Genomic DNA, 24289 nt, shown 5'->3' on the forward strand with positions numbered 1-24289 from the left:
GCGGAAACTTTCAACATAATTTAAAATTTTTTTACTAAAATTTTGCTAAAATTATTATGTCTCTGGATGCAGAGACTTTGTGATTACTGATTGTTATTGGCGCCGGTCAATCCTTATCTTTTTGTTGATGGTATACTCCTTAAAAAGTGGTGTCTCAAGATTGCAAATTTTATAAAAAGTCTATGAAATTAATTAGATAAGGATAAGGCCAGCTGAAGGGTTTGCTTTCATTTTCAATTCTAGACAATGCCTTAATAGAAAGAGCTTTTGTCGGTCGGGCCGCAGTCCTCATCATCATTTAAGCACTTATTTGTAAGTATTACTACTGTAATTGATATTTTTACCTATAAACGCATGTTAATTATATTGTTCTTCAATTTGCATTTATTAAAGAAACTTAATATCAAAATTTTACTTTTCCAAAATATGTATCTATGAAACATTTAATCCAAATTGGTCAGAAATCAGCCGTTGGAAGTAAAAATATCTAAAATTGCGTTGGAAAAATCAAAATTGCTTCAGTCAGGTTTAAATTGCAAAAACTGCAAGTATTGGCTTCAGTTGCCTACTTTACAAAACTTTGACCGCCTGAATACAATTTTGAACACATTTTGATTTTTCCAATGCCAGTATTTTATTTTTATTTTGCATCTAGTGTATCACAATTATCTTCGGATTGGAAATTGGAAAGATACAATGATTATAAAGATAAAGCTTCCATAAGAACGAATGTTATTGAATTACACATCTGGTGAATTATTTTGCTTTTTCCATTTCACATAGAGTCATTTCATTGTTTAATTCTTATTGCGGAAGAAGGTCGCCGATTGATTTGTATTCTTTCTTTGGAATACTAATTCAGAAATGAGTTGATTGTAAAACTAGACCTTTTAAAAAGTCTATATCAAAATTAACTCCTGCTTGTTCATCGCGATTACCTGTTTTTACATGAGACTTGCCATGTTTCTAAAGGATTTTTAGTCTCCTTTATTTTCTTCAATATCTAATGTTAATAAATAAAAAAGCGTGTAATTAACTTTTGAGATATTTTGCCAAATAAAACAGTATTAGTAATTTATTTTGTGGGAAATTAATAAAGCCTCTTTAATCCATATATTTTTCGAACCCCATTGGTGTGCCTCTCTATAGAGTATGCCTTTTAAAGATTAGATAATTTAGATGATAAAAAAAGAACCTAAATGAAATTTTTAATTTCGCCCATGTCCGATGTTCTTAGTCATCTTGTTGAAAAAAAAGTGGTCTCTTCACAGTCTTCGCGTTGCATCAATTTGTGATTGAATAATTTTTAGAGCCTGCTTGAGTATACAATCCAGTCCATATTAACTACCGTAATTTAATAACAATCGCATAAATCTGGAACAAAGCACTTGCAAAGTAAACTCGTAAATTCGTAAATTCGTCTTAATTTCTCCACTCAAATTCAATTCTTCAAAAATTATTCAAATTAGCAAAATAATTATACAGTCAAAATACACCCACACGCGTGCAAAGAATTAAATTTTTAGCTTTGTTTTCTTTTGTTCACAATGTGATGCAACAATTATTATTGGGAAAAATAAACAACAATAATAATAAAAAAATTTGCATATGCCAACGGACTGATTATAAGATATTTGCATTTTCAGCTAAACAGCATATTTTTTTAATTATTTCCGTTGACACCAACATTTTCCAAAAGATGTTGCGCAAAAAATGAAATGGCGCTTATCATAATTGCTTGATTGATTAGACCAGACCCAAGTGGAAAGTCTCACCTCAAAATGCACTTTGGCTATTTCAGCTTTTGACACAACGTTTCGACAAGAGAACCTTTTAAAATGTGTTTTGGGATAATAATTTAACGACTTTATTGTATTTTTAAATTTTAAAACTGCAGATAAGTTCCTGTATTGATAATATATTTAGCGATTTCCAAGTCAGGGAGCGTAAGTTAGGCAACCCAAATACGTGAAAGTCGGGCGAGCTGCCTACCTTCGACTTCTGTAGGCGGTTCTGTTGATTTGCAAATACAATTTCGAACCAGCCAAAGCAGACGCGTAATAAAGTCTAAAATCAAAACCTTTTTTAAATCACGGTGCTTTTTGAGAAATACGACAGAATTTTCAATTATGTTTTATCGTCTAAAAAGTCTGAAATGATTGTTATCAAATCGATGTTGCATTAAGGTCTCTTTATTCAAATTTTGTTTTTTTCCCTTCTGCGGCAGGTGTCCTGGGAATAAATTCTGACTGGCTTTGGCATGTAACGTCTCAAAAATGTCAATTTCATTGGGTGACAATATACATAAAGGTGGGTTTTCCTTATTTGCTAGGATATTTATTTTTAGGATAAAAATTTCATTTATTTTTTGATGCGTGATCCTAGGATCTGAAAAAGGCTATCCGAAAGCCAACTTGGGATATTTTCAGTCTGGCCAGGAAACTGAAAATGCAGACAAGTGAGTTCAAAACATGTGCATATAATATTCAACACTTTTAAATGTCTTTTTTTAATATCAGTGTTTTCGTACTCGTTGTGCACTATGACTTTAAGGACACCAAAGGGTCATTAGCACCGAGATTAGGTGACGAGAAGGATGTTGAAAATCTAAGGGTGGCATTTGAGAAGAACAGAAATTGCGCGTTCCGCGAGTTGTTGTCGCCGAAAAAGGATGACCTGCTCAATTTTCTTAAAGACGAGCACAATCTGAAGCTTTACTTCGGCGCCCCCCCAGATGGTTATTTTGGCCCAGGATATTTTGATATAGTTTTCTAACGTCTTTTGTTCTAGAACCTGCCGTTTTCTTTTTGATAATTTTGTCGCATGGAACAGAGGACGGAGTCATTTTCACAGACACTGTTCTCAGTTTAAATACAAAAGATGAGTACGAGACCTTCACCACAGAAGATGTTTTTAAGTCTATTAGAGACTTATTTCCAAAGTGTCTTAAGGGCATATTCTTTGGGGTAAAATATTGATATTATTTTATCATTAAAATTTAACCAATTTTCTATTACAAAACAGCCCTGCAGAGGCTCAATAGAGGAAAGAATTGAGAAATGTTATCACACTCAATCAGAAACCAAGAGGGAAATAGAGCACGCAAAAAATAGAAACTCGTGCAGAATTACCTTTGAGCCAAACATGCGCAACCTTGTCATCTTATATTCAACAGTTGAGAGTAATATATTTAATTTAAATTATCATGACACAAAATGAATTTAAATTTTGTAAATGTTAATTTTAGCAACAGTGTCACAAAGGCGTGTAAACACAGGCACTTGGCTTGTGGAATGTTTGTGCGAGCATTTGAATAAAATGGGGCAGAACGAAGATGTTCTACAATTTTTTACAGCAATACAAAACAAAATTCATCACAAGCCATTTGCTGAATCCGGTTCAAAAGGCCAGACTCCGGAATTAAAAATGTTCACTTGCGACAGAAGATTCTTTTTCCATGTCCTTGGCCCGTACGTTTTCTGTATTAATTTGATTTTTTTATGCATATTTCTGTGTAGAAATAATGCTGTCGCTGGTACATCAAGGTCTGGATCAGACTCAAAATTCGTAAAGATTGAAAGCCAAGTGGAAAAGCCGCAGTCTATTCAATTCGATTGGTGGGATTCTGATTTAAATGCGGCTCTCAGAGGCAGAAGTGCAGTTATTTTCCACCAAGGGGAAAAAACTATATATGTGTCAAAATTGGAAGCTGCCCTTAATATAAATCTTGGATTTGACACTAAAACTGTCATAATTGACAAAGAACTGGAAGACTATTTTAGTAAGTCAGCTCTTACTTCTTGTGTGTTAAATATTTATTGAATGTTTTAAAAGCAAATAGAAACAAACAATCTTGGAGAAATTACGGTTGTTTTGCTGCCTTTTTCTTTGCCGAGATCGCAGAAAAGGGTGGTGAAGTCTGCATTCAAGTGAGTGAAAATGTAAGTATACCAGTCGGCAAGTTGCTCCACAGATTGCTTGGTCCTAAAAACGATGGCTGGATTGGAAAACCAAAACCCTTTTTCCTACTTAACACAAAATTCGCAACAACAGACTGTGCAATTATGGTATGTATTAAAATAAAAAAATATGGACTAAAATTATGAAATTTTCATTTTGTAGGCAAAAAGATTGAAACTAGAGGAAATTATTCTTCCAGCGACCAAAAATAGTGGTTGGATGGTGCTCATTCTTCAAAATATAGGTGCGATATACTTGGAAATTATTGAATTTATATTGAAAAATAAAATTTCTACAATTCATATTATATATGCAGATATACCCCAAATCGAAAAGTTCGTTGATATCTTTCAAAGTCAAGAAATCAAACAAATAAGCTCGTCTAGAAGCCTTCAAGATTACCTCGTCGATTTTCTGATTGCACGGCCGTGTAATTATGCAGGAAATGGTCCTGATGCAATGATGGTATCAACTTTGCATTGCCTGTTGAATTTTCCACAGTTGGATAAAAGCTTTGTAAAACCAATATTCACTGTAGATTACAAAGCAGACAAAGAAACATGGGATGGATTTGTACAAAAATGTATTACACAAGAAAATCAAATTTTCTTGCTTCCATCGTTTCCAGGATCTGGAAAGTCGACAGTGATGCGCGAGTTGGCTTTTGAAATGGAAAGAAAATTGGAAGGAGCAACCAAAATCTTTCTGGTTATCCTTATTCAAACCTCGCATCTTTTTTACGCCGCTAAAAGAGAAGGAAAAGTTCCATCACTCGCCTCGATTGTCTCCCACGCGACAGGAACCCGAGAAATAGAAATTCAAAATTTAATTCATGAAAAGAAAATAATGTTGTTATTCGACGGATTCGACGAAATTTACCCTCTTTACCGAAATCAAGTGCGTCAAGTTTTTGCTGAAGCGGTACTAGAAAAAGTGCCCTTGTGGGTTTCAACGCGACCGCACATAGAAGGCGAAATTTTTGCAAAGCCCGGAACAGGAAACAAAATTTGCAGAGTACAAATTATGCCTCTTGACGATGATCAGCAAATCGAGTTTTTGTGTATGACTTCAAAAAAACCTTATGATGAATGCAGACGTCGGATCAATTTCTACAGAGTAAATGGATCAAAAGATATACTGGAAAACCGTCTTCACTTGAAAATGATCGCTGAACTTGATTACAAAGAATGGACCAACTTGTATGAAATTTATGAAGAAATTGTACAACAAAAATTGAAGTTTGTGCTAAATGACAATCTTTCGGCTTTTCAGCGCAAATCTGATGATTTTTACACGAAACTGAAGCAACTTGCTGTGCAATTTCTATTCAATGGCGGGATATGTGTAGTATTAGAATATCCTAACAATGGAATTGTTACAATCAGCAATGGACGCGCCCAGTTTGTTCATCAAACGTTTGCCGAATTCCTTGCAGCTGCCCATTTTGTCGATTGGTTGCACTGTGAAGACGAAAAAATGCCGTTTGATATTTTCAAGAAAGAAGTCTTCCGTCAAGTCCGCAATTTCATTAATATGAAAATTCGTTCAATGATTGACGATTCAAAAGTTCAATTAGCGCTGGAAAGGTACTTGCAACAATGCCTTACTAAATTTAGTCTTGAAAACTTTATCCTCAGAGAAAAGCTGGATGCATTTGCCTCAGTCGCTGTAAATCTGATTACTTTTATTCAGACCGACAAAAATCAACTAAATTACGTTACGACCAACGAACTATTGGTGTTGGCCTGTAAACGGGACGAGAACTTTGCATTGCAACTTTTAAATAAAGGCGCTTATGAAAAGTTAACTAACCAAAACACTTGTACTGTAGAAATGCTTGCTGGTGCAATAAGAAATAATTTTGTACGACTCTTTTCCAAAATACAAGAAAAGTGGATGGACCTAGTGCAAAAAGATAAAAGCTCGATAAATCAAGCCGTTATAGAGGCGGTGGGAGAAAATCACCACAAAATTTTGCAGTTGTTGCTCGAGAAAGGAATTGTAAACGCAAGTGATAAAGACAATTTTCAAGCGGCACTGAGAACTGCTGTTGAGAGGAACAGTGTCGAGTGCGTTCAGTTTCTGATTGAAAATACGCCACGTACTGCATTCCTTGACGTTACTGCTTTCGGAAGTGATGGTTTTTTGATTAACATTGAGACTACAAAAGCTCTCCTCAATACAAACGACAATGCCGACGAGCCAAAGACAAGTTTGGCGTCAAGGATTTTCAACAGTGCAGTAAAATATGCAAATGCTGATGTTGCAATTTTTCTACTTCAAAATTACGGAAATGTTGAGGACGCAGATTTCAAAGTGAGCCCAAGTGCTTTGCTTGATGTCTCGAAGTGGGACGATTCTCACGACAAATCAGTAGAACTATGTCGCTGGCTGGTGGAAAAACGACGATTCAAAGTTTATGAAAATGACGTAAAAGGACATGATGCTATTTTCTATGCAGAAAAAAGAGGCAATTCAGAGTTATGCACATACCTAAAGGAACGTTAAAATCCATATGAACACATCGCATGCGCCTTGAAAAAATTTTGAGATGTGCATTTTGTGTAAAATACATTTTGTTGCTAATTTAAGTCCGGTAAACACACCAATTTCAAACATAAAACTAATTATTTTTTTCATTTAGCTAATTTTAAGGAGTAAAATTATGTTTTTACATGTAATTGCTAAGTAAAATGAATAAAAAAAGTATGATGGGAAAGAAAAAAATTGACCTATTTTAAATTAAATTGTCCTATCTTCTTGAAAATTAAAGCCCTGATTTTAATTTACTGTTTAAAGTGGTAAAGAATTTTATAAAAAAAAATCATGTATGGAAAAAAAGACTATTATTATTAATTAATTTTTTTTATGTCTACCAGGGACTCTAATAAATAAAAATTTTGCTAAATTTTGTTTACATTTTTTTCGTCAACTTTACTTTGTATAAATGAAAAACCCATTAGTCGTCTTTCTCTCTCAGTGGCAAGACTCATTCAATCTTTCTCATTTGTGTCTCCAGAGTTTCTTTCCTTTTATTCTCTACATTTTGTATTATACGTTTTTTTTTGTGTAAAAAGCGTTGGCGTCGCGGCAAAATTCCATTATTTGTCTCTCTCGCGTTTCCGTCTGTGCGAAAGCCAAGCGTGGAGACAGTGCGGCTCCGCTTTCTGCGCACCACCCCTGCCACCCCGTCGCTTGCTTGCTTCACTCCCCAGTGTGGCGAGGGTGGAAACACAGTAGGTATAGGGTAGGCCGCACGCACGCACCATGGACAACCCTGGCTTCGGCGAAACCAGCTTTGACGCCAACAACTACCCCCAGTTCCAGGACGCACCACCCCCGCAAACCTACAACTACCCCCAAAATGGTAAGATTTAAATTTTCAACTATAATTTTTAATTTAGAAATCGCAATATTATTTAAACCGTTTTGTTCGTTGTTTCTTTATATTTGTCACTTTTTGTGATATCAAGCGTTTCGATCAAAACCATTAACGCAGTGGAACTTCCCTCCCCCGGTCGTGGAATTCTCGTTTCACTATTGATTTGTATCTGTTGCTTTGTGTGTTTGTCGTGTTAAATGTACAGTATTTTTCGGCGCAAAACACCCGCGCTTTCAGTTTAGTTTAGATAAATGAATTGAATTTATTTCAGTGGAGATTAAATTTAAAAGCTCAAAAGAATTTGAAATTGAAATGGATTAAATTCGATAAAAGTTTCAAGCAAACAAAAATATAAACTTCGTTTTTCACCATGCATAAGTAGGTAGAATATTTATTTCAAATTTTCTTTTCTGCCAATGTTTTTATTTTTCCTCTATAATTCAATGGAAATTGAGCACAAATTATGATTTCTTCAATTAAAATACTATGAATTATTGAGGAAAGTTTTTAACCTGCTTTAAGTCCAGAGTAAGGCGGATTGCATAAGCTGTTTAAATTCAGGAGATAAAACTGATTCATTTGTCTTTTGGATCTGCTAATGAAAATCAGCACCTAAAAAAACAACGAAAGCCTTTTGAATTTGAGCAAAATTAAATTTTACTTATAAAATCTTAAAAGTAAAATCATCTGAACCAAAATGTACATTTCTTTAAGATCAATTTCAACTTGACACATTTTGAAATAATGGTAATTAATTTCATTTTCTTGTGCAATTATTAACATTTCTTCCAACTTTTGTAAAAAATTAGCGAATCATCCCTCAGAAGAAAAAGCCGTGTTGGACAAGGAGCTGTCGGCGGGCCAGAGTCGATTCCGCACCCTTTTCGAGCAGCACCGCCACGAGACGGTCACTTACTGCTTCGTCTTCTGGTCTTTCGGCATGTGCGTCGCCCTGCTGGGACCCACCCTCATGGACCTTGGTGAGGGAGAGAATAAATCAAATTGGCGCGACTGAATTATGGAATGAATGTCTCTCGCCTCCATATATAAATTAATAGAGCCAACGGCTTTCGATTTCCGAGGGGAGTTGCGGCTTCTCTATGTGCTAATTTTGGCACTGGTGCAATTCTCAGATGGGGTTCAAACCCATTAATTAAAGATGATTCAATTTATTTTCCTGCAATTGTTAAAAGTTTAAGGGAGAACATTAATTTAATTAAAAAAAAAAAATTAAAATTTTCAAATAATTTTTACTATTTTGTCCAAATTAAATTTTTAGCAGTTTCATTTTGTATAAAAAATTTAATGTTTTTGTGAATTATTTTGTGTTGCAGGGTGCAAAACGTCGAACCCCGACCTCTTCAGCACAATGAGCTGGGCCTTCTTCTCGCAGAGTCTGTTCACGCTTCTGGGCTCGGCGAGCGGCGGCATGTTGGCCCAGAGGTCTGCATGTCTCCTCCACTTTTTCACCCCTGGCAGGGTGCCCGGCCCGCTCGGAGCTGGAGGGTGCCCGGCTACGCAGATAACGCGCCTTTATTGCCGGGCTTTAAGACGCCCCGTTTTGGCCACTCGCCAAAATTTCCTCGGCCTTGAATGAAAAACGCAGAGAGCGACAAAATATCATCTCCAGAGAAAGATGTTGCATTTTTGTTGTGCTTTTTATACTGCGGTCTCTCTTCAAAATCTTTAAAAATCATTCAAAACTAGAAGATTTCACTTTAAAATAAAACTAATTTGGCAAAAAAAAATTTACTTTTTAAACAATAATTTGATTTATTTTTCAGGTTTGGTCCACATCTGATGCTTTTGGTTTCGTGTGTGATGCTGGCCGTAACTTTGGTCGTAATCGCCCAATGTGAAAGTTTAGCCTCGTTGGCCCTCGTTTTGGGCTTGATGGGCTTCTTCATGGGCACCATCGACACAGTGGCCAATCTATCCATGATAAAACTCTACAACAAGAACGTCGCCCCATTTCTCCAAGTAAAACATTTTTATTTTTATAAATTAATTAACGGACACCGGACACACTGAAAAAGACGCTACTTTTTTACAAACATTATAGAAATGAGAAATGATATAAAGTTTCAGAATTATATTTAAATATATCAAGTACTTTTTTGTGACCAAACAAGAAAAGAAATCGTTTTTAAATTTATTCAGAAACACAAATTTTGTAAAGATGCATTAATGTTACTTTGAAGCGAATTAAGAAAAAAAAGACTGTCAGTTTTTGGGATTTCTGAAAAATTAATTATTAAAATTTTCTTGGAATCTGCATTTAGAAAATCCTCAAAATCTCCAATTTTAATAAGAATTACCCCTTTTTATTTATTATCTATTTTCCTTTCATTATCAGGCGCTGCATTTCTTCTACGGTCTTGGCGCATTTCTCTCGCCTCTGATTTCAATGCCTTTTCTCACGACGCACGGCTGCTCTGGCAAAAGAATCGACCATCACAGTCACCACTTTTACCATCACGCCGACATGCACGCTTCCTATTTACAAGGTACATAAACGTTTAATAAATAAATCTTTAATGAAATTCTTTTTATTTTCCATACAGAAATGACGCACAACATTACGTCGTCGATTTCGCTGACCAACAACACGATTGTCGAGAAAACCGAGCAGGCCGTTTCGGAAATCCAGTACGCCTTTTGGATCATGGCCGTTTTGCAAGTTTGTATAATGCAGAATTTTGAAAAGATCCGAGTTTAATTTAATTCAGATTCCTGTGATTATTATGGTTGGTTCGCTGGTGTGGAGAGAAAGGGCTGCGGGCATCAGACCTGCCGAGGAATCCTTTGAGTTTGAAAGAACCGACGTTAAAAAGGTAAATTTTTGCAAAAATAAACTTTTGATATTTTTCTTTTACATTTTAGCATTGGTTTTTAGATTTCAATTCTAAAGAGACGTTAAGAAAAATTGAATTCGTTGACTGATTTTTTGATAATTTAGATAAAATTCCAGCTCAACCCTTTCCAAACCGAGTTGCAACAACAAAGTGACGCTTACGCGAGTCCCGTCCAAGTGACCATGATCACTGCCCTCACAGCCTCTCTGCTCTTTCTCTACGACGGCCTCCAGGTAAAATTTTAATTTGTCAAAATTTCAGATTTTATTTAAAAAATTTCAGTCTTCTTACGGAGGGTACGTGTATTCGTACGCCGTGAAAAGTCTGAGCGTGCCCAAGGCTGCGTACCTGAACGCGTGCTTTTGGGGTTTCTTCGCGTTCGGCCGGCTCGTCTCGATTTGGCTCGCCACGAGAATGGTGCCGCTCTTCATGCTGCTCGCCAACATTGTGAGCAATTTTTTTTATATCAAAATTGGCGAAAAGTTTTGAGACCAATTTTCCAGGCCGGTTGCTTGATCGCGATGATTTCGATGGTGAGCGCCCCGCACAGCCAGTCGATGCTTTACTTCGGCACTTCGGTTTTCGGACTCTTCCTCAGCAGCATTTACCCAACAGCCATATCTCTAGCCGAGTTCTACATTCCTCTCACGTGTAAGTTTTAATTGATTTATATTAATAATTAAAAACAAAACAATTTAAAGGGTTTGCTAAAAGCCAAAATAAATAAAATGGTAAAAGATACACTAAAAATTTGCAATAATAAAGCAATAATACCTTTTTAAAGTAAAACTTGTGATTATAGAATGATATACAATTAATACAATCAATTATTTGATGAAAATTCACTTAATATGGAATAATAAACAGCCGATTTTCACCTAAAATAACCTATTTTGATTTTATCACGTATTTAAAAAAATGATAAACTTCACCTGATATCATTTATCTTCAGAAATTTAGAATATTTTATAAAATTCCCACCTAAAAAAAGCCTAAAAACACAAAACTGATCACAAAAAATAATTGCTAATTTTGAAAGTTTCTCTAAAGCATATTTTATCAAAAGTTGTTACACCTTTTTAAAATTAATCATTTCATTTGTCTCAAAAATTAACTTTTTTCAGCCACTATTACCTCAATTTTAGTTGTGACGGCCGCCTCTGGTGAAATGTTGATGCCAGTAATTGTTGGACATGTAAGTTTATTAACTAAAGGATGAAATAATGTGATTTTCTTAATTAAATCATAAAGGAATTCGAGATGATCGGCCCGGCGAGCTTTCTGGGCACAGGGCTTTTTGTGACCGTCCTTTCGATTTTCATTTTCGCCTCGATCTACATCACCGGCACCACGATTAAACGCCAATCTTGTGAGTGAAAATTTTAAAATTATACCGGGATGGAAAAATAAATCCAAAATATGATATAAGAAATATTTTTAATGTTAAAATAGAGTTTTATAATCACCTGAAATTACCCATTTAAAAAATTATTTAAATTATTTCACCTTCTTTTCACGTATTTGAGTAAACAAAACTATTCTTTTAAAAAAAAATCAGCCAAGATCACCAATTTTCAGAAAAAATATCTTTTAACGATTTTCACCTCGAAAAAAGAAAAAAATTTGATTGAAAAATAATCTCCTTTTTGGCTCTTTTTGATGAAAAATCACCAAAATAGGCGTTTATTTTGACCAAAAAATCCCTTTTTTTTAAATGCCTAGAAAATAAATCAACTAAACATTTCATTCCCTTTGAATTTAGCATCTCAGGGAGTTTTCGCCACCCTCACCTCCTGCATAACCTCGCAGACTGGCGAAGTGGAAAACGAGGATTCAGGACTGATGCGGCACCACGTCAAGTACTATTCCCGCATGCAGGCCGAAAACTCTCCAGAATACGAATACACGCACCAACAGCAGCCGCAAGAGTACAGTTTGCAGCCACAAATGCCTCCGACTCATTAATGCAAATTATATCAAACTATTTACAACTTCTCTCATTCCAACTCGCTAACTTTTATGACAATAATATAATATTACATGCATCAAAATGTTAATTGTTGCAACGCTTTTCACATAATATTATAAATATTATTACCAAAATACCAAGTTAATCATCTATTTCAATAAACTCGGCCAATTTTTTCGATCTGAATAAAATTTTTTCAAGTAAAATAAATGCAGTTTTCATTTAATTTGAATATTATTTATTTCTCTAAGTTGCACATAGACTTACGGATTATTTTAACAACGTGAATCTAATAATTTCCAGGCACTACGAATTCAGACACCTCATTCAATATAAATTTTTAAATATTTACACACAAAATCGCGGGCAGAAAAAATGCCACAATGTTGAGAGAATTTCAGCTCTTTTTTATACAAAACATTCCCCAAGGCTATTTCACAGCTTCATTCCTGAGTTAGGAAACTTGAACAAACTCTTCTCATGTAGTGTTTTGTTGGAATGATCTGAAACAGCGAAGAAAAAAAATGAAATTTGTCACTCGCGCGCGCCGTCCGCTGTTGTTGTGCCTTTACAGAAAAGTGGTCCAGTAGATGATGTTGAGGACGAAGAAGGAGAAGGGGAAGAAGAAGCGCGAGAACTTGTCGATGTACACGGCCGTTTCCTTGCCTTGGCAGAAGGTGTCGTACTGCGGCACCGTCGCCGTCACCCTCGACGAAGCCACAGGACTGCCCGCTCGATTTCGCACTGAAGCCGAGTTCCACCGCGGCTCCAACTCCTAAAACCAACCCACAAAATAAAGGCAATCATGCAAAATTTAAAATATTAACCAAAAAAATTAATAAATTACCAAAACAATCCATAGGTGCTTTTCCTTCCAAAATTAAATTATTTTGCAAATTTTTCCCTGATTCTTGCATTGAGAAAAAATGAAGAATGAATTATATTTTCTTAATTTAGGTGAATATAAACTTGTTTAGTGGAAATTTCTATCATTTAATTCATTAATTCTGATCAATTTAAGAAAACTAATTATTTTAGAACATTTTCCCATGAAATGTTTAAAAACTCAGCCCCCCCCCAATTCATTCAATTTTTCAAACAATATCCCTTTGCTAATTAAATATTATTATTAACTTTTTCTTATTATATCAAAAAATCAAAATTTTTCCGGCTCTTTAAGTTAATTAACAAAATTAATTAGGAAAATATAATCGATTTTGTTTTTATTTCTTTTCTTGTTTAAAAAATTAACAGGAATGAATTTAATTTAATTGGGTTGCAATCTGACCTTGAATTCATCAACCGCCGACCTGATGTCGTCGTCCGAGTACCCCTTCATGGCTTTTGTGGCAACTGGACCCATGTAGTTGTTGACCACGGCAAACTCCATGAGCGAAAGGAAAACGAAGACGGAACAGGAGGACATCCATATGTCTATGGCTTTGACGTAGGAAACCGGAGGCAGCGATTGTTGTGACTGCGTGTTCTGCGTCGCTGCAAACAATGAATAATGAGAGGAAAAGCGCCTTCCGATTAGTGAGTAGGCAACCGGGTCGACTCGATTGTTGAGCAAGTTGCATAATTATTCATAAATTTTATTGTTAGTCATTTTTAAAAATAAAATCAAAAGAATCTTTTTGATAATAATTTTCTTTTTAATTCGCCCCAAAATCAGTTATAATTTTGCAAATTTTATCTGTTAATTGACTTTTAATTTCAAATTCTTCTTGAAAATCAGTTGTTTTAGGACAAAAATATCCTCAACTTTTTAATTAATAAAAAACCATTTCGCTCAAAAACGACTTTTTCAACTAAAAATTTGTCTGTAGGAAAAGAAGTGGGAAATATTTTTATTTTCATACCTAAAGTAAGAAGCGAGGTGACGCCGAGGGTGACCCTGGCAGGAATGGCCTCCGGCTTGATCCAGAAGGAAATCCAGGACATGACGACGATGAGCGCCGAGGGGATGTAGGTGTGGAAGAGGTGGTAGCCGAGGCGGCGCTTCAGGTTGAACATGACGGCGAGACAGGTGAAGTTGCCCGTCGAGTACTCGATGGTGCAGTCGGCCGTGTAGTTCTTGTCGATGTCCAGCTGCGGCAGTTCGATCTGGTCGCTCACCACCAACGGGTCCGTCATGTTCCAGATGAACATCAGATCGTGCGTCGTGTGTGACACTGAATAACACAAATCGCAAAAATTTAATTGAAATTAATTAAAAAAAGAATTGCTTAAAAAAAATTGGAAGAAAAGAAAACGGGCTTAGTTGTTTTTGAATGGACAACAATTTTTCAACTAGGACATCTTCCATGATCGTCTCCTCGAATGCCAATTTTTTCAAACAATGACAGTAAAAAATTATTTTCAATTTAGGTGATGTAACAATTGTACGAATGATCAACAATAATAATAAAATTCAGTCACTAAAATACTAGAGAGCTCTATTTTTATACTTCTGCATCATTATCATTCATGACATTGAATATTCATTTTGTGTCCTAAGCTAACATTAATGTTCTGATATAGCGGACGATGTGCTGAAAACCTCCAAAAACATTGGGGGAGATTCGATCGCTACAAATGGCCTCCTGTTAAAACCAAATGTTAACAAAACATATATAAACTTTGACTAATATCATAGAATCACAGAGAATGTGGAAAATAACTAAACCCCAAATGGTTTTTGTAATAATGAATATAATTGTAAGACACTATTTTTAACTAGAATTTTAATTAAATTATTTATCACTTTTCTTGCCGTTGAGATCGTTCTAATTATAAATATTAGTAAAGCTCAAAAATTGAGAATTGTAAATCAATAAAATTAACACAAGAATCTCTTAATGAAATTGCTTTAAAAATTGAAATGACGGAAAGAGACTCGAAGGTTTAATTTTTATTTTCCATCAATTTACCCTTCATTAAGTTGGTCTTTTGCTGCATCATTTATTAATTGCAAATTGCATTGTTTAAAATTCATAATTTTAGCAATGGTATCAAAATTTGAAGAAATTTCCAATTAAAAGTGAATTATAGGTCATTTATTCACTTCATAGAGGTTAGAGTTTTTAATCATTATATCTTTTAAAACTTTTCACAAATTTTCAAAGTGTGCCTCAGAAACTTGTAGTTTTAATAATCGCGAATACAAATTTAAGTCTAACTCATTAACTTTGCCTTTTATTTTAAGCGCATGGTTCATTCCATGGTTGAATTTTTCCAACTGGTTTCTAATTATTTAAACCGAGTCGGTTGATTTATGCGAATTTGATTGAAATCGGTGTTTGCAGATTTCATATTTATTCACGTAAAAAAAATGTAATATTAATGAAAAATATTGATTTTTTTAAGATGTTTTTTGTTTGCAAATAACTTTGCAGAAAGGTTTCGTGAATATAAATAGATTGTACTTATTTTTCTTTGAGATAAAAATAGATCGATGCATAAATTTTGCGAAACTTGGTGGCCTCAAAGCGAAATTGCAGGTAAGTGGATAAACGCGTGTGCGAGGCTGCACGCGTCGCCGAAGCATGTTTAGTGAATGGGGAAGTGATTGATTTGTGCCGCAACACACGAAGAGAGAGAGCAGATAATTACCATATGTAAAACTGTATGTATATGATTTGTCGCCGGCTGGACGAACCGACTCTTTTGCGGCTTCGTAATCCGGCAGTGCACGAGATGACGAGCGTGTGTGTTTTTGCCTGCAGAGCTAGCCTCGTAACCAGTGGAGCAGCACCGGCAAAATCGTATTAGCGGAGAGCGCCGTTTAGGCGCTTTTAGCCTTACGTAACTAAACGGCACCACATGGCCTGATTTCGCGTTCGCAAAAAAGAAAAATATACAAACCAACTTTTGCTCAGCAAGGGAAAAAATTTGATCAGTTTTTTCAACCTAATTTGTTTGATATTAAATAAAATTCAGTAAAAAAGCGATCAAATTAAAATTCTTAAATTACTAAAATTGACTGATTGTGAGTAAAAAAATCAGTCTAAGACCCTAAATTTCGAGTATATCTTTAAAAAAAAATACGTGCAAATTCCAAAACAAGAAAACCTACGCGCGAAAAAATATGAGAATTGAGTTGCATGGGAGTTTCCGTCAGTTTCGTCAAAAAACTTGTTCTTTTTGTCACTGGTGGCGCTGTACAGAAAACTGCCAAATCAGCGATCGCAGCGCCACCAATGACCCAAAGCTGAAGTTTTTTGAACAAACCGATGGAAAAACCCCAGCAAATCGAAATTCCCTAATTATTTTTTCGCGAATTTAAATAAAGAGCAATTAAAATCAGTGGAGTGTGGGTATTTAAGTTAATCAATTTTTATTTAATTTTTAGCCTTTGAATTTTAACCTCAAAGAATTCTCCTAAAAACAACACTTTTTATAAAATCCATTCCGAATAGAAATCAAAACATTTTCCCAAGCCTTTGAACTTTGAAAGTAATTATTGATTTTTTATTATGCTGAAATGTACTCACGACTTTCGATCATCATCGAGCAGAGTTGAGTGTCGTGCGGGTACGACTCGAACTTCATGGCGCAAGACAACACCAGCGTTAATCTGCATAATTTTATTTTTTATAAATATTTAATTTTTGTCAATAAAGAATCCAACTTTGACATGTAGAGCAGGGTCTTGTCGTGGTAGAGCCAGAGATAGTGGTTGGGGATGCTCATCTCGTGGAAGGTGACCTTCTTGGCGTTCTTGAAGAAGCAGTCGGGCCTCCAGATGTCGTGCAGCCACTCGACGTCCAGGATCCGGTACTCCTCCTTCATGTTCTCTGGCAGCCGCAAACGCGGGTCGCGCCAACTTTGTGCCAGGAAAATGTCCGCCACGTACGTCTGGTAATTAATTCAAGCATGAAAGTAGCAGTTTTTAATAAGATTTTTATAAAAAATAAAAATAAAAACTGCTTAAAATATTTTTATGCTCCTAAAAAACGGGACGATTGATTTTGATAATTTTTTTTTTAAACTAGCTCAATATTTTATTTTGTGAATTTCCTAGGAGACATAGTTAGTAAAATTGAATGCAATCAAGTAAGTTGGCAAAATTTAATAAAAAAAAAAGGTAACTTATCTTACAAATCTTAAAGGAAAACGGTTCAGTAAAAATTTCTTCCAGCAAGCTCTTTTCTAATAAGGAAATATTCGAATAAATTTTCTTTATTTTTGTAATTATATTTTTTTAAATTCAATTTTATTACCAATTATTAAAAATTCCAAGTTTGAAATTTTACACTTTTCTTTCTCAAAAGTATTTTTTGAAACAATAGAAAAGATAAAATTTTAAAAGATACGTTTTAGTTATCTGGACAGAAATGTTTCAAATAATAATAACAATTATTTATGGTTTATATTGTTTCTTTCCTTTTTTGTCATTTCCTTTTGTAAATCTAAATATAATTTTAAAAATTACGCAGTTGAACGTTTATAAAAATACTAATTTTTATTTTTTATTTTTAAATGAGCTATTTCGATTGGAGATTTCATTTTGACTTTATAAATTCACGCACCTCACTCCATTTTTTAATAGTTGAGGCGAATTTAAAGTTCTTGCTGTGGAAAACTCGAATAAAATTTTATTTCATCTCAAATCGTGTATAAAAGTTGCAGATGATTAATTAGGACCTAACTGCAGAGATTGTATCATAAATAGCGCAATTAAATATAAAGCTTTATGTTGATATCATTCAAATTTTTTTTAAAAAAAAGCAAGAATAAAAAAAAATAATAATAAATATGTACTGATTTAGGTTAGAAGGTTAAAAAGTTTTTCTTAATTTCACTTATTTTTGTGTCAAAATATAAAATAAAAATAAAGCTTTTGATGATAATAATTGTGTCGCTCACCATGGATTCTTCGTTAATTGAGTCGAGTGACAGAACCGTGACGTGGAAGTAGACGATGGTCGGCTGGCCGGCCACTTTTGGTGCGCGATTTTTGTCGTAGTGCTTGGGGTTGACAGGCAGAATGTCGCCGAGCGACAGACTCGTCTCGGGCGCCATGCCAGGCACGCCACTGCAACAATTAAGAAATAAATTATTTATAAAAAAAAATTTAATTTATTATTTTATTTCTGTTAAAACTGATTTTTGGCCTAGTAATAAAGTGCAAATTTACAGCGCAGGTCTACGGGGGAAAGGTCAGGTCACACTCACTGACTGGCAACGGGCTCCTGCGGCCGCTTGACCTGCAGGTCCTGCATTTCGATGAACCTGTTGCGGCCGCGCTCGCGTTCGCACAGCAGGTGAATCATCTTGTCGAGTTGCTTGTGCAGAGGGAGCGGCCGCGGCGGCGGCGGCGTCGGCGGCGCGAACACCGCCGTGCTCACCGTCTCCATCGCCTTCAGGTCCACGAACCGCGTGTTGTACTCGTCCAGCAGGCTCGGGTTCAGCTGCAGGCTGTGCAGCAAACTCAGCGGCCACTGAATATCGCACCCAAAAAAAGCAACAAAAAATAAAAATTGTATAAAAAAAAAAAACATTTCCTTTTGTGGTTGAGCGCTTCAAAAATCGTTTTTCTTTCAATCTTCAACAAGATAAATTTTAATGGAAGTGTTTTTCAGTGCGCGTTCTTTAATTTGAATTATTTTTTCAACAATTATTTTTTAAGAATTTAAAAATTTTATAAATTTCTCTTTAAAAATTGAAATTGATGCAAAAAATTTAATTTTTATTTTCATGGCTGTGAAATTTAAACCATGGTCTTTTTTTCTGAGGTTACAATCCATCATGCCTCTGAAAAATGTTGAACTTTCAAAACCATTTAAGACCCCACTTAAAAACCTCATAGTGTTTTTTACTCCCTCACTAGTTTTTATATTAAACTAAATTCTTGATTTTGGTAATTTTGTTTTACATAAAAAAAAGTTTAATATTTCTCACTTTCTAGCCAGTTATTAATAAATTTTTATAAAGTTCTTTATAAGAAAACTTTTTCTCCTTAGAAAGAACACCTTTTTTTGTTGAAAAGAGTCTGAAGCAAACAAATAACACTCAATTATTATCTCATCTGAATATTTGTTTAATTTCACAACCAATTTTTTACACTTTCGTTTTTCTTTGAAATTTCATTTTATATGTAAACCTTAATTTTCTCTTTAAGCCTTTTTCTGAATTAATTTAAATTGTTAAATATTCTAAAACAGTTTTATTAACACATACACAAGGAATTATTCTTGTGATTTCTAATTATTTCAATTTTCAGTATTTTATTTATCATATTCATCAATACCTGCTCACCAGAAAATTATGTTCGTACAACTCTGTCTTACGATTCCGACGGAAGGCATCTTTTTTGGCCAACATAATAGAGCTGATGAGCAAGTACTGATATTCATTTTTAAATAAATTTGTATTTATTTATTTTAATTTTATAAAATTGATGATAATGATGTGCATACCTGGAGGTCTTCGAGAGGAGTGCAGCGGCGGTGCTTGACCCTGCAGTACTCCATGACGTTGGTGCGGATGGCCTGGGCGGTGGCGCCGGTCCTCGGCGTCTCGCCCTTGTCGCTGCCGTAGATGCTGACGGTGCCGAGCAGATCGGCCATCTTATCGACGACGCTGATGACGGCCTCGGCGACGCGGTCAGGGTCGGCCTGCAGCCACTGGTGCGCGTTCACGTGCACCACGTACAGCGTCGGCGCCGCCAGCGTCTCCGTCTCGAGGGCGGCGCCGAGTCGTTCGACGGCTTCGGCACCTTCGAGGCGCCGCCCCACCGAGCACTTGCGCATCTTGTCGCGCTGCGCCGTGTTCAGCACGTTGCCCAGCAGCAGCAGCGCCAGGCGCCGCTCCGTCGCGTTGACGGCGCCGTCGGCGGCGCCGCCGCAGTCGCCCGGACACGCCGCCACGCGGTGCTGGTATCGCCTCGCAGTGCTGCTTTGCCGCGCCCGTTTCGCAGAGGCTCGGCGCCGCGGGTGCGGCGCCGCCGTCGCCGCCGCAGCCGCGGCCTCCTCCTCGCACGCCGCCGGCTCGCACTCCCTGCAGACAGACACATGCTTAGCCGCACGCCACGTTCTTTACAACGACACGTACACGCACCACTTTTTATTTACGCACAAAATATTCGAACGCATACAAACATTTTGGTATTTTTATAAGCGGACACATTCACAGGCTAACTATAATCAATGACGAATTCTATTTTTTATTATTTATTTATAAGTGTCTAAATAAACTCGTTACACTGCCCTTTGAACTTAAGTACAATATCATTACATTTAATATTATATCAAATTTATTTTAAACCATTTTTTTCTATTTCCATAATATGCATAAATTTATAATTGTAGTTTTGTTAGTAAATTAACCAAGTAATTATTCATATTCTACCTCTTAAATCATTGTTTATCACAAATGTTGTATTTTTAATTATGAAGACATCATTAGTGAAAGAACACGCAAATATCAGTATAATTATCACCACATAATCCAGAAATAAACACCATGTTTTATTCTATATCTAATTGTAATTTTAATATATATTCATTGCAGTATAATTTGTATTGTGTCTCAAATTTAAATTACAACAGGCACTAAATTCAATTAAATTTGCACTAATCAACCAACTTGGTCTAAATTTTAAATAGTTAAAAAAAGATGCACTTTTTGTCTTAAATTCTCCCCGGCAATTGATAGTAGTGATAAAAGGGAACCAATTATTTAAAATAAATTTGATGGTAAGAAAAGAAATATATCATAAACGTATTTTTGGGAAACTCTAACCTCAAAGAAATTAAAATATTAAAAACTTTAAACTAGAAATTTTTTCAAAAATTTTAATCAAATCAAGATTAGGGATTAAATAGGGATTAAGAGGAATGACCAGTTTTCTTTGAATAAATCTGGATCCGCTATTTATTTCATCAAAGCAGGTTTCATTTATGTTTCCGTTTCCCTGTTAAATTAATCTATGATAATTTCAATGGCTGTAATTCTTAATTCTTGTATGAAAAATCTATACACACAATTTTATATCATGCTTTTGATACTTTTTGAACAAATCTGAATAATTTTTATTCTTACAATTGCTACAACGCACATTAAAAAAAGGCATGAGAAAATAATAAACATCACATATTTTATGTTTTTAATTTTCAATGACTCCAAATCCCTGAAATGGAAATAATAGTGAAAATTTTGTGCTTAAAATGATATATTTTTGAATTTTTAAACACACGGCTTTGTAAAAGTTTATTTGAATAAGAAATTGTTAAGTATTTAAGGGCCATTTAATCAAACATATAACTCTCATTACTCAATGTCTTTTAGCAGATCATTTATTTTAAATACATATAACAAGATTTGAGACGCTAGTTATGAGCTTTCAAGCAGAATTAAGCACAGCGTGCAGTTGTATGCAACTGGCGCGACAGCGACGACAAGCGGGCGAGTCTAGCGAAAGCAATCGCAGGGGCCGTGTGTAATTTTTGACGTTACGGAATCACACAAAAGCAGACTGCTCGCTGAAATGCCGAGTCCAGCCGTCACTCGGCTGTTTTAAAAGATTATGACGAGAAAATAAATGACAGTCTCCGCAGTTGGACTTATTACGATGCCGAATATAATGCGATTATTATTATATTTTGCGCGCGCGGATCAGATCAGCAGTGTGTCTGTCACATTCAACGACTTATTTTATTCGTGGCGATAAAAGGGAACCTCTCCGTATGTGTTTGCTTGAAAGGCTGCATTAAGCAAAACGATCGCTTGACATATTTCGTGACCCCAAAGCATCGAACACTATGTCTTTCTAGGCTTCACTTTTCCGCCGTCGAGACCGGCTGACAACCTCTCTTCTTGAAAGAGAGATAGACGATTTCGTTTTAATTTCACATCAATTTTTGACTTTTCCGCTCGAAATATAAAACGAGCAATTGGGTCAAGGAGGGGGTGCGGGAGGGAAATTAAGTGGATTTGGCACGCGCTAATAGGATTGCCATTTAGGACCCTAACCATGTGTGTGTCCAACTGTGTGTTTTTCTCCTCCGGTGACGGTAATTTGAAACCGACGTGTGGCCAAAAGTGCATTGGTTCCGTTTGCGTCTCGCACGGATTATTCAAATCAATAAGCCAATGAAAGGCCTCAGTCCTTCCTACGAATCCTCAAATATATAAAATCAGGGCAGCTGATGATTAACATAACTCTTTTGAAGCGATTTTTTTCCATACAAAATTTAATTTAAAAGGAACAAATATTTTCCTTTTATTTCTACATTCAACATGAAGTTCACTGAAAATCTCTCCTTCCCGTTAATTGAAATTTTATATCTTGTTACAACGATATGAGATTGTTGAGGTTAAATTTTATTAACAATAAGTATGTGATTTTGACTTAAACATTATTTTACAAAATTCCTTTAGAAAGTTAATTTTTAAAAAATTACTGCTCTTAAATTCATTGAATTTGAGTAACAATATCTTCTCATCAATCTTAAAACTCTTATTAAAGAATACAAAATTTGGCCCTTTATCCAGCATAATGCCCATTTTAAGGATTAAATATTTAATTATATTTCCAGCTGGTATTAGTGGTATTTAAAAATTTTAAGTGCCAAATTCATTTCATTTTGTGAATGTCTATGAATTTTATTTCGGTGAAAAACGGCAGTTTTAATGAAAGTTCCAGTTTAGGCGACGAATTTAATTTTGCCAAAATTAGCCCGAGGGTGTAATAAGAGATTTCTGCGGCTTCTCTGCTCTCTGAACCAAAGGGAATGTGCGTTTCTATGCGTATATCAACGGGGGCGGCTTTGCTGTTCCCGACTGATAACGCTGCTCAAGTTTTCTCCACTTTATAAGCAAAAATTAATGGTCGCCATTAATGTTTCCTAACATTTTGGCAATAATAATTATCACTACGCTGATCAGAATATTTGATTTAAAGAAAAGTAGCTAAACAAATTTTGTTTAAATAAAAGTTCCTGAAATTTTATTTAATTTTTCTACTTACAATAGTGGTAAAATTTTATTTTTTTATTTTTTTTTTGACATGTGTATTTTTATACCCTGATATTTTTTGCACCAGGCAAGAGAGAAAAAAGCCATGCAAGTGCTGCAAAATTACATTATTGGCGATGTTTGCATCATACACCCCTCTTGAATTTGATAACAAATCTGTCAGCTTTGTTTTAAATTGATAGAGAATCAGAGAGCCGAGAGCCATGAATGAAGTTTGGCAATTTTGGATATTTCATCACTGGAACAAAATTTTCAATTACTTCATTGTGAGCAGAACTAATGTTTAAATTGAATCAGGGCCAAATTAAGAATTTACTAAAATCAGATAAAAATAAGTTCAGAAAATCTGTTTCTTCTGTTCTACTCACAGGTTTAAATTTTCCTATCAACAAATTCAAATTGCTTTAGCCATTCATTTGTCCTTTTATTCAGTTTTGATTTAATGCCAACTCATTCGTTTTACGCTGATTCGTTCAGGAGAATCTCTTTTAATATTATAATTTGTTTTTTTAATTATAATCAAATACGGCCCCTATACTAGAAGAAAGTTAACCTAGCAAAATTCAACACATTTTTCTAATTACGGAAAATTAAAGATTGCGAAATTGCACTCACTGCGTTTGTGTGTAAATGAGCATGGCGAGCAGCAAGAGGATAAGCAGCAGAATGCGTTGGTGCATGACTGATTGCCAGTGTAAGTCTTTTTCGTCTCTCCTCACATGCTCATCAATTTGGACGATCAGTTGCTCGCTCGCATTTTCCGAAGCACACCTTGCGAACCCGCGAACCGGCTAAAAGAGCAGCATTCGCCGACTAATGGAATCAAGTCGGTGCTGCGGCTGCCGGCCGGCCGAGCACGGTGCGCGCCCTAATCGGCTTTTTCTTGTTGGCAAATGTGTGGTGAAAAGTGCCCTCTTCCGTCATTTTTGCCACACAACAGGGCGAAATGCCCAACTGGACAGTGCTGCCCTTGAAATAACAGAAATTTTGAAGTTGAAATTAAAAATTTTCTGTCTTACAAAGGAACATTATTAGGTGTCTAACTGCGATTTTGATCAAATATGGAATGTCGATTCCAGAATTAAATAATTAGCTGCTGAAATGCATTTTCCACTCCTACAGAAGGGTTTAAGTTTGCCATTAAAATAGATAATAAATAAT

At 35.4% G+C, this 24289-nt stretch overlaps 3 protein-coding genes across 4 annotated transcripts; 2 read left to right on the plus strand and 1 right to left on the minus strand.

The window, feature by feature from the left end:
* Positions 1–200: 200 nt before the first annotated feature.
* LOC132205863 (uncharacterized) lies at positions 201–6672 on the plus strand. Its single transcript, XM_059635203.1, has 11 exons — positions 201–312; positions 2228–2310; positions 2386–2458; positions 2520–2737; positions 2791–2966; positions 3025–3181; positions 3248–3470; positions 3519–3781; positions 3835–4067; positions 4123–4204; positions 4277–6672. The coding sequence occupies exons 2-11, from the start codon at positions 2277–2279 to the stop codon at positions 6466–6468; spliced, it is 3651 nt and encodes a 1216-aa protein (XP_059491186.1). The 5' UTR covers positions 201–312; positions 2228–2276; the 3' UTR covers positions 6469–6672.
* Positions 6673–7227: 555 nt separating this feature from the next.
* LOC132205829 (major facilitator superfamily domain-containing protein 4A-like) lies at positions 7228–12328 on the plus strand. Its single transcript, XM_059635146.1, has 13 exons — positions 7228–7327; positions 8152–8322; positions 8677–8785; positions 9127–9322; positions 9699–9849; positions 9907–10022; positions 10072–10176; positions 10314–10430; positions 10480–10644; positions 10701–10848; positions 11322–11392; positions 11449–11566; positions 11960–12328. Exons 1-13 carry the CDS (start codon positions 7228–7230, stop codon positions 12160–12162), a joined length of 1770 nt encoding a protein of 589 aa, XP_059491129.1. The 3' UTR covers positions 12163–12328.
* A 93-nt stretch (positions 12329–12421) lies between these two features.
* Positions 12422–24192, minus strand: LOC132192515 (glycine receptor subunit alpha-2-like). 2 transcript variants are annotated; one of them, XM_059612509.1, is made up of 10 exons: positions 23744–24192; positions 19570–20149; positions 18326–18591; positions 18017–18185; positions 16779–17005; positions 16642–16724; positions 14029–14340; positions 13455–13660; positions 12739–12941; positions 12422–12669 (listed from the first exon to the last, which is right to left on the minus strand). In XM_059612509.1, the coding sequence occupies exons 1-10, from the start codon at positions 23806–23808 to the stop codon at positions 12645–12647; spliced, it is 2136 nt and encodes a 711-aa protein (XP_059468492.1). In that variant the 5' UTR covers positions 23809–24192; the 3' UTR covers positions 12422–12644. The 2 variants fall into 2 exon arrangements, with proteins under 2 accessions (XP_059468492.1, XP_059468493.1); XM_059612510.1 differs by lacking the exon at positions 12422–12669 and having other exon boundaries at positions 12735–12941.
* Positions 24193–24289: the final 97 nt, after the last annotated feature.

This window comes from Neocloeon triangulifer, unplaced genomic scaffold (genome assembly GCF_031216515.1).
Source record: "Neocloeon triangulifer isolate White Clay Creek 2 clone unplaced genomic scaffold, ASM3121651v1 ptg000003l, whole genome shotgun sequence".
Lineage (NCBI taxonomy): Eukaryota > Metazoa > Arthropoda > Insecta > Ephemeroptera > Baetidae > Neocloeon > Neocloeon triangulifer.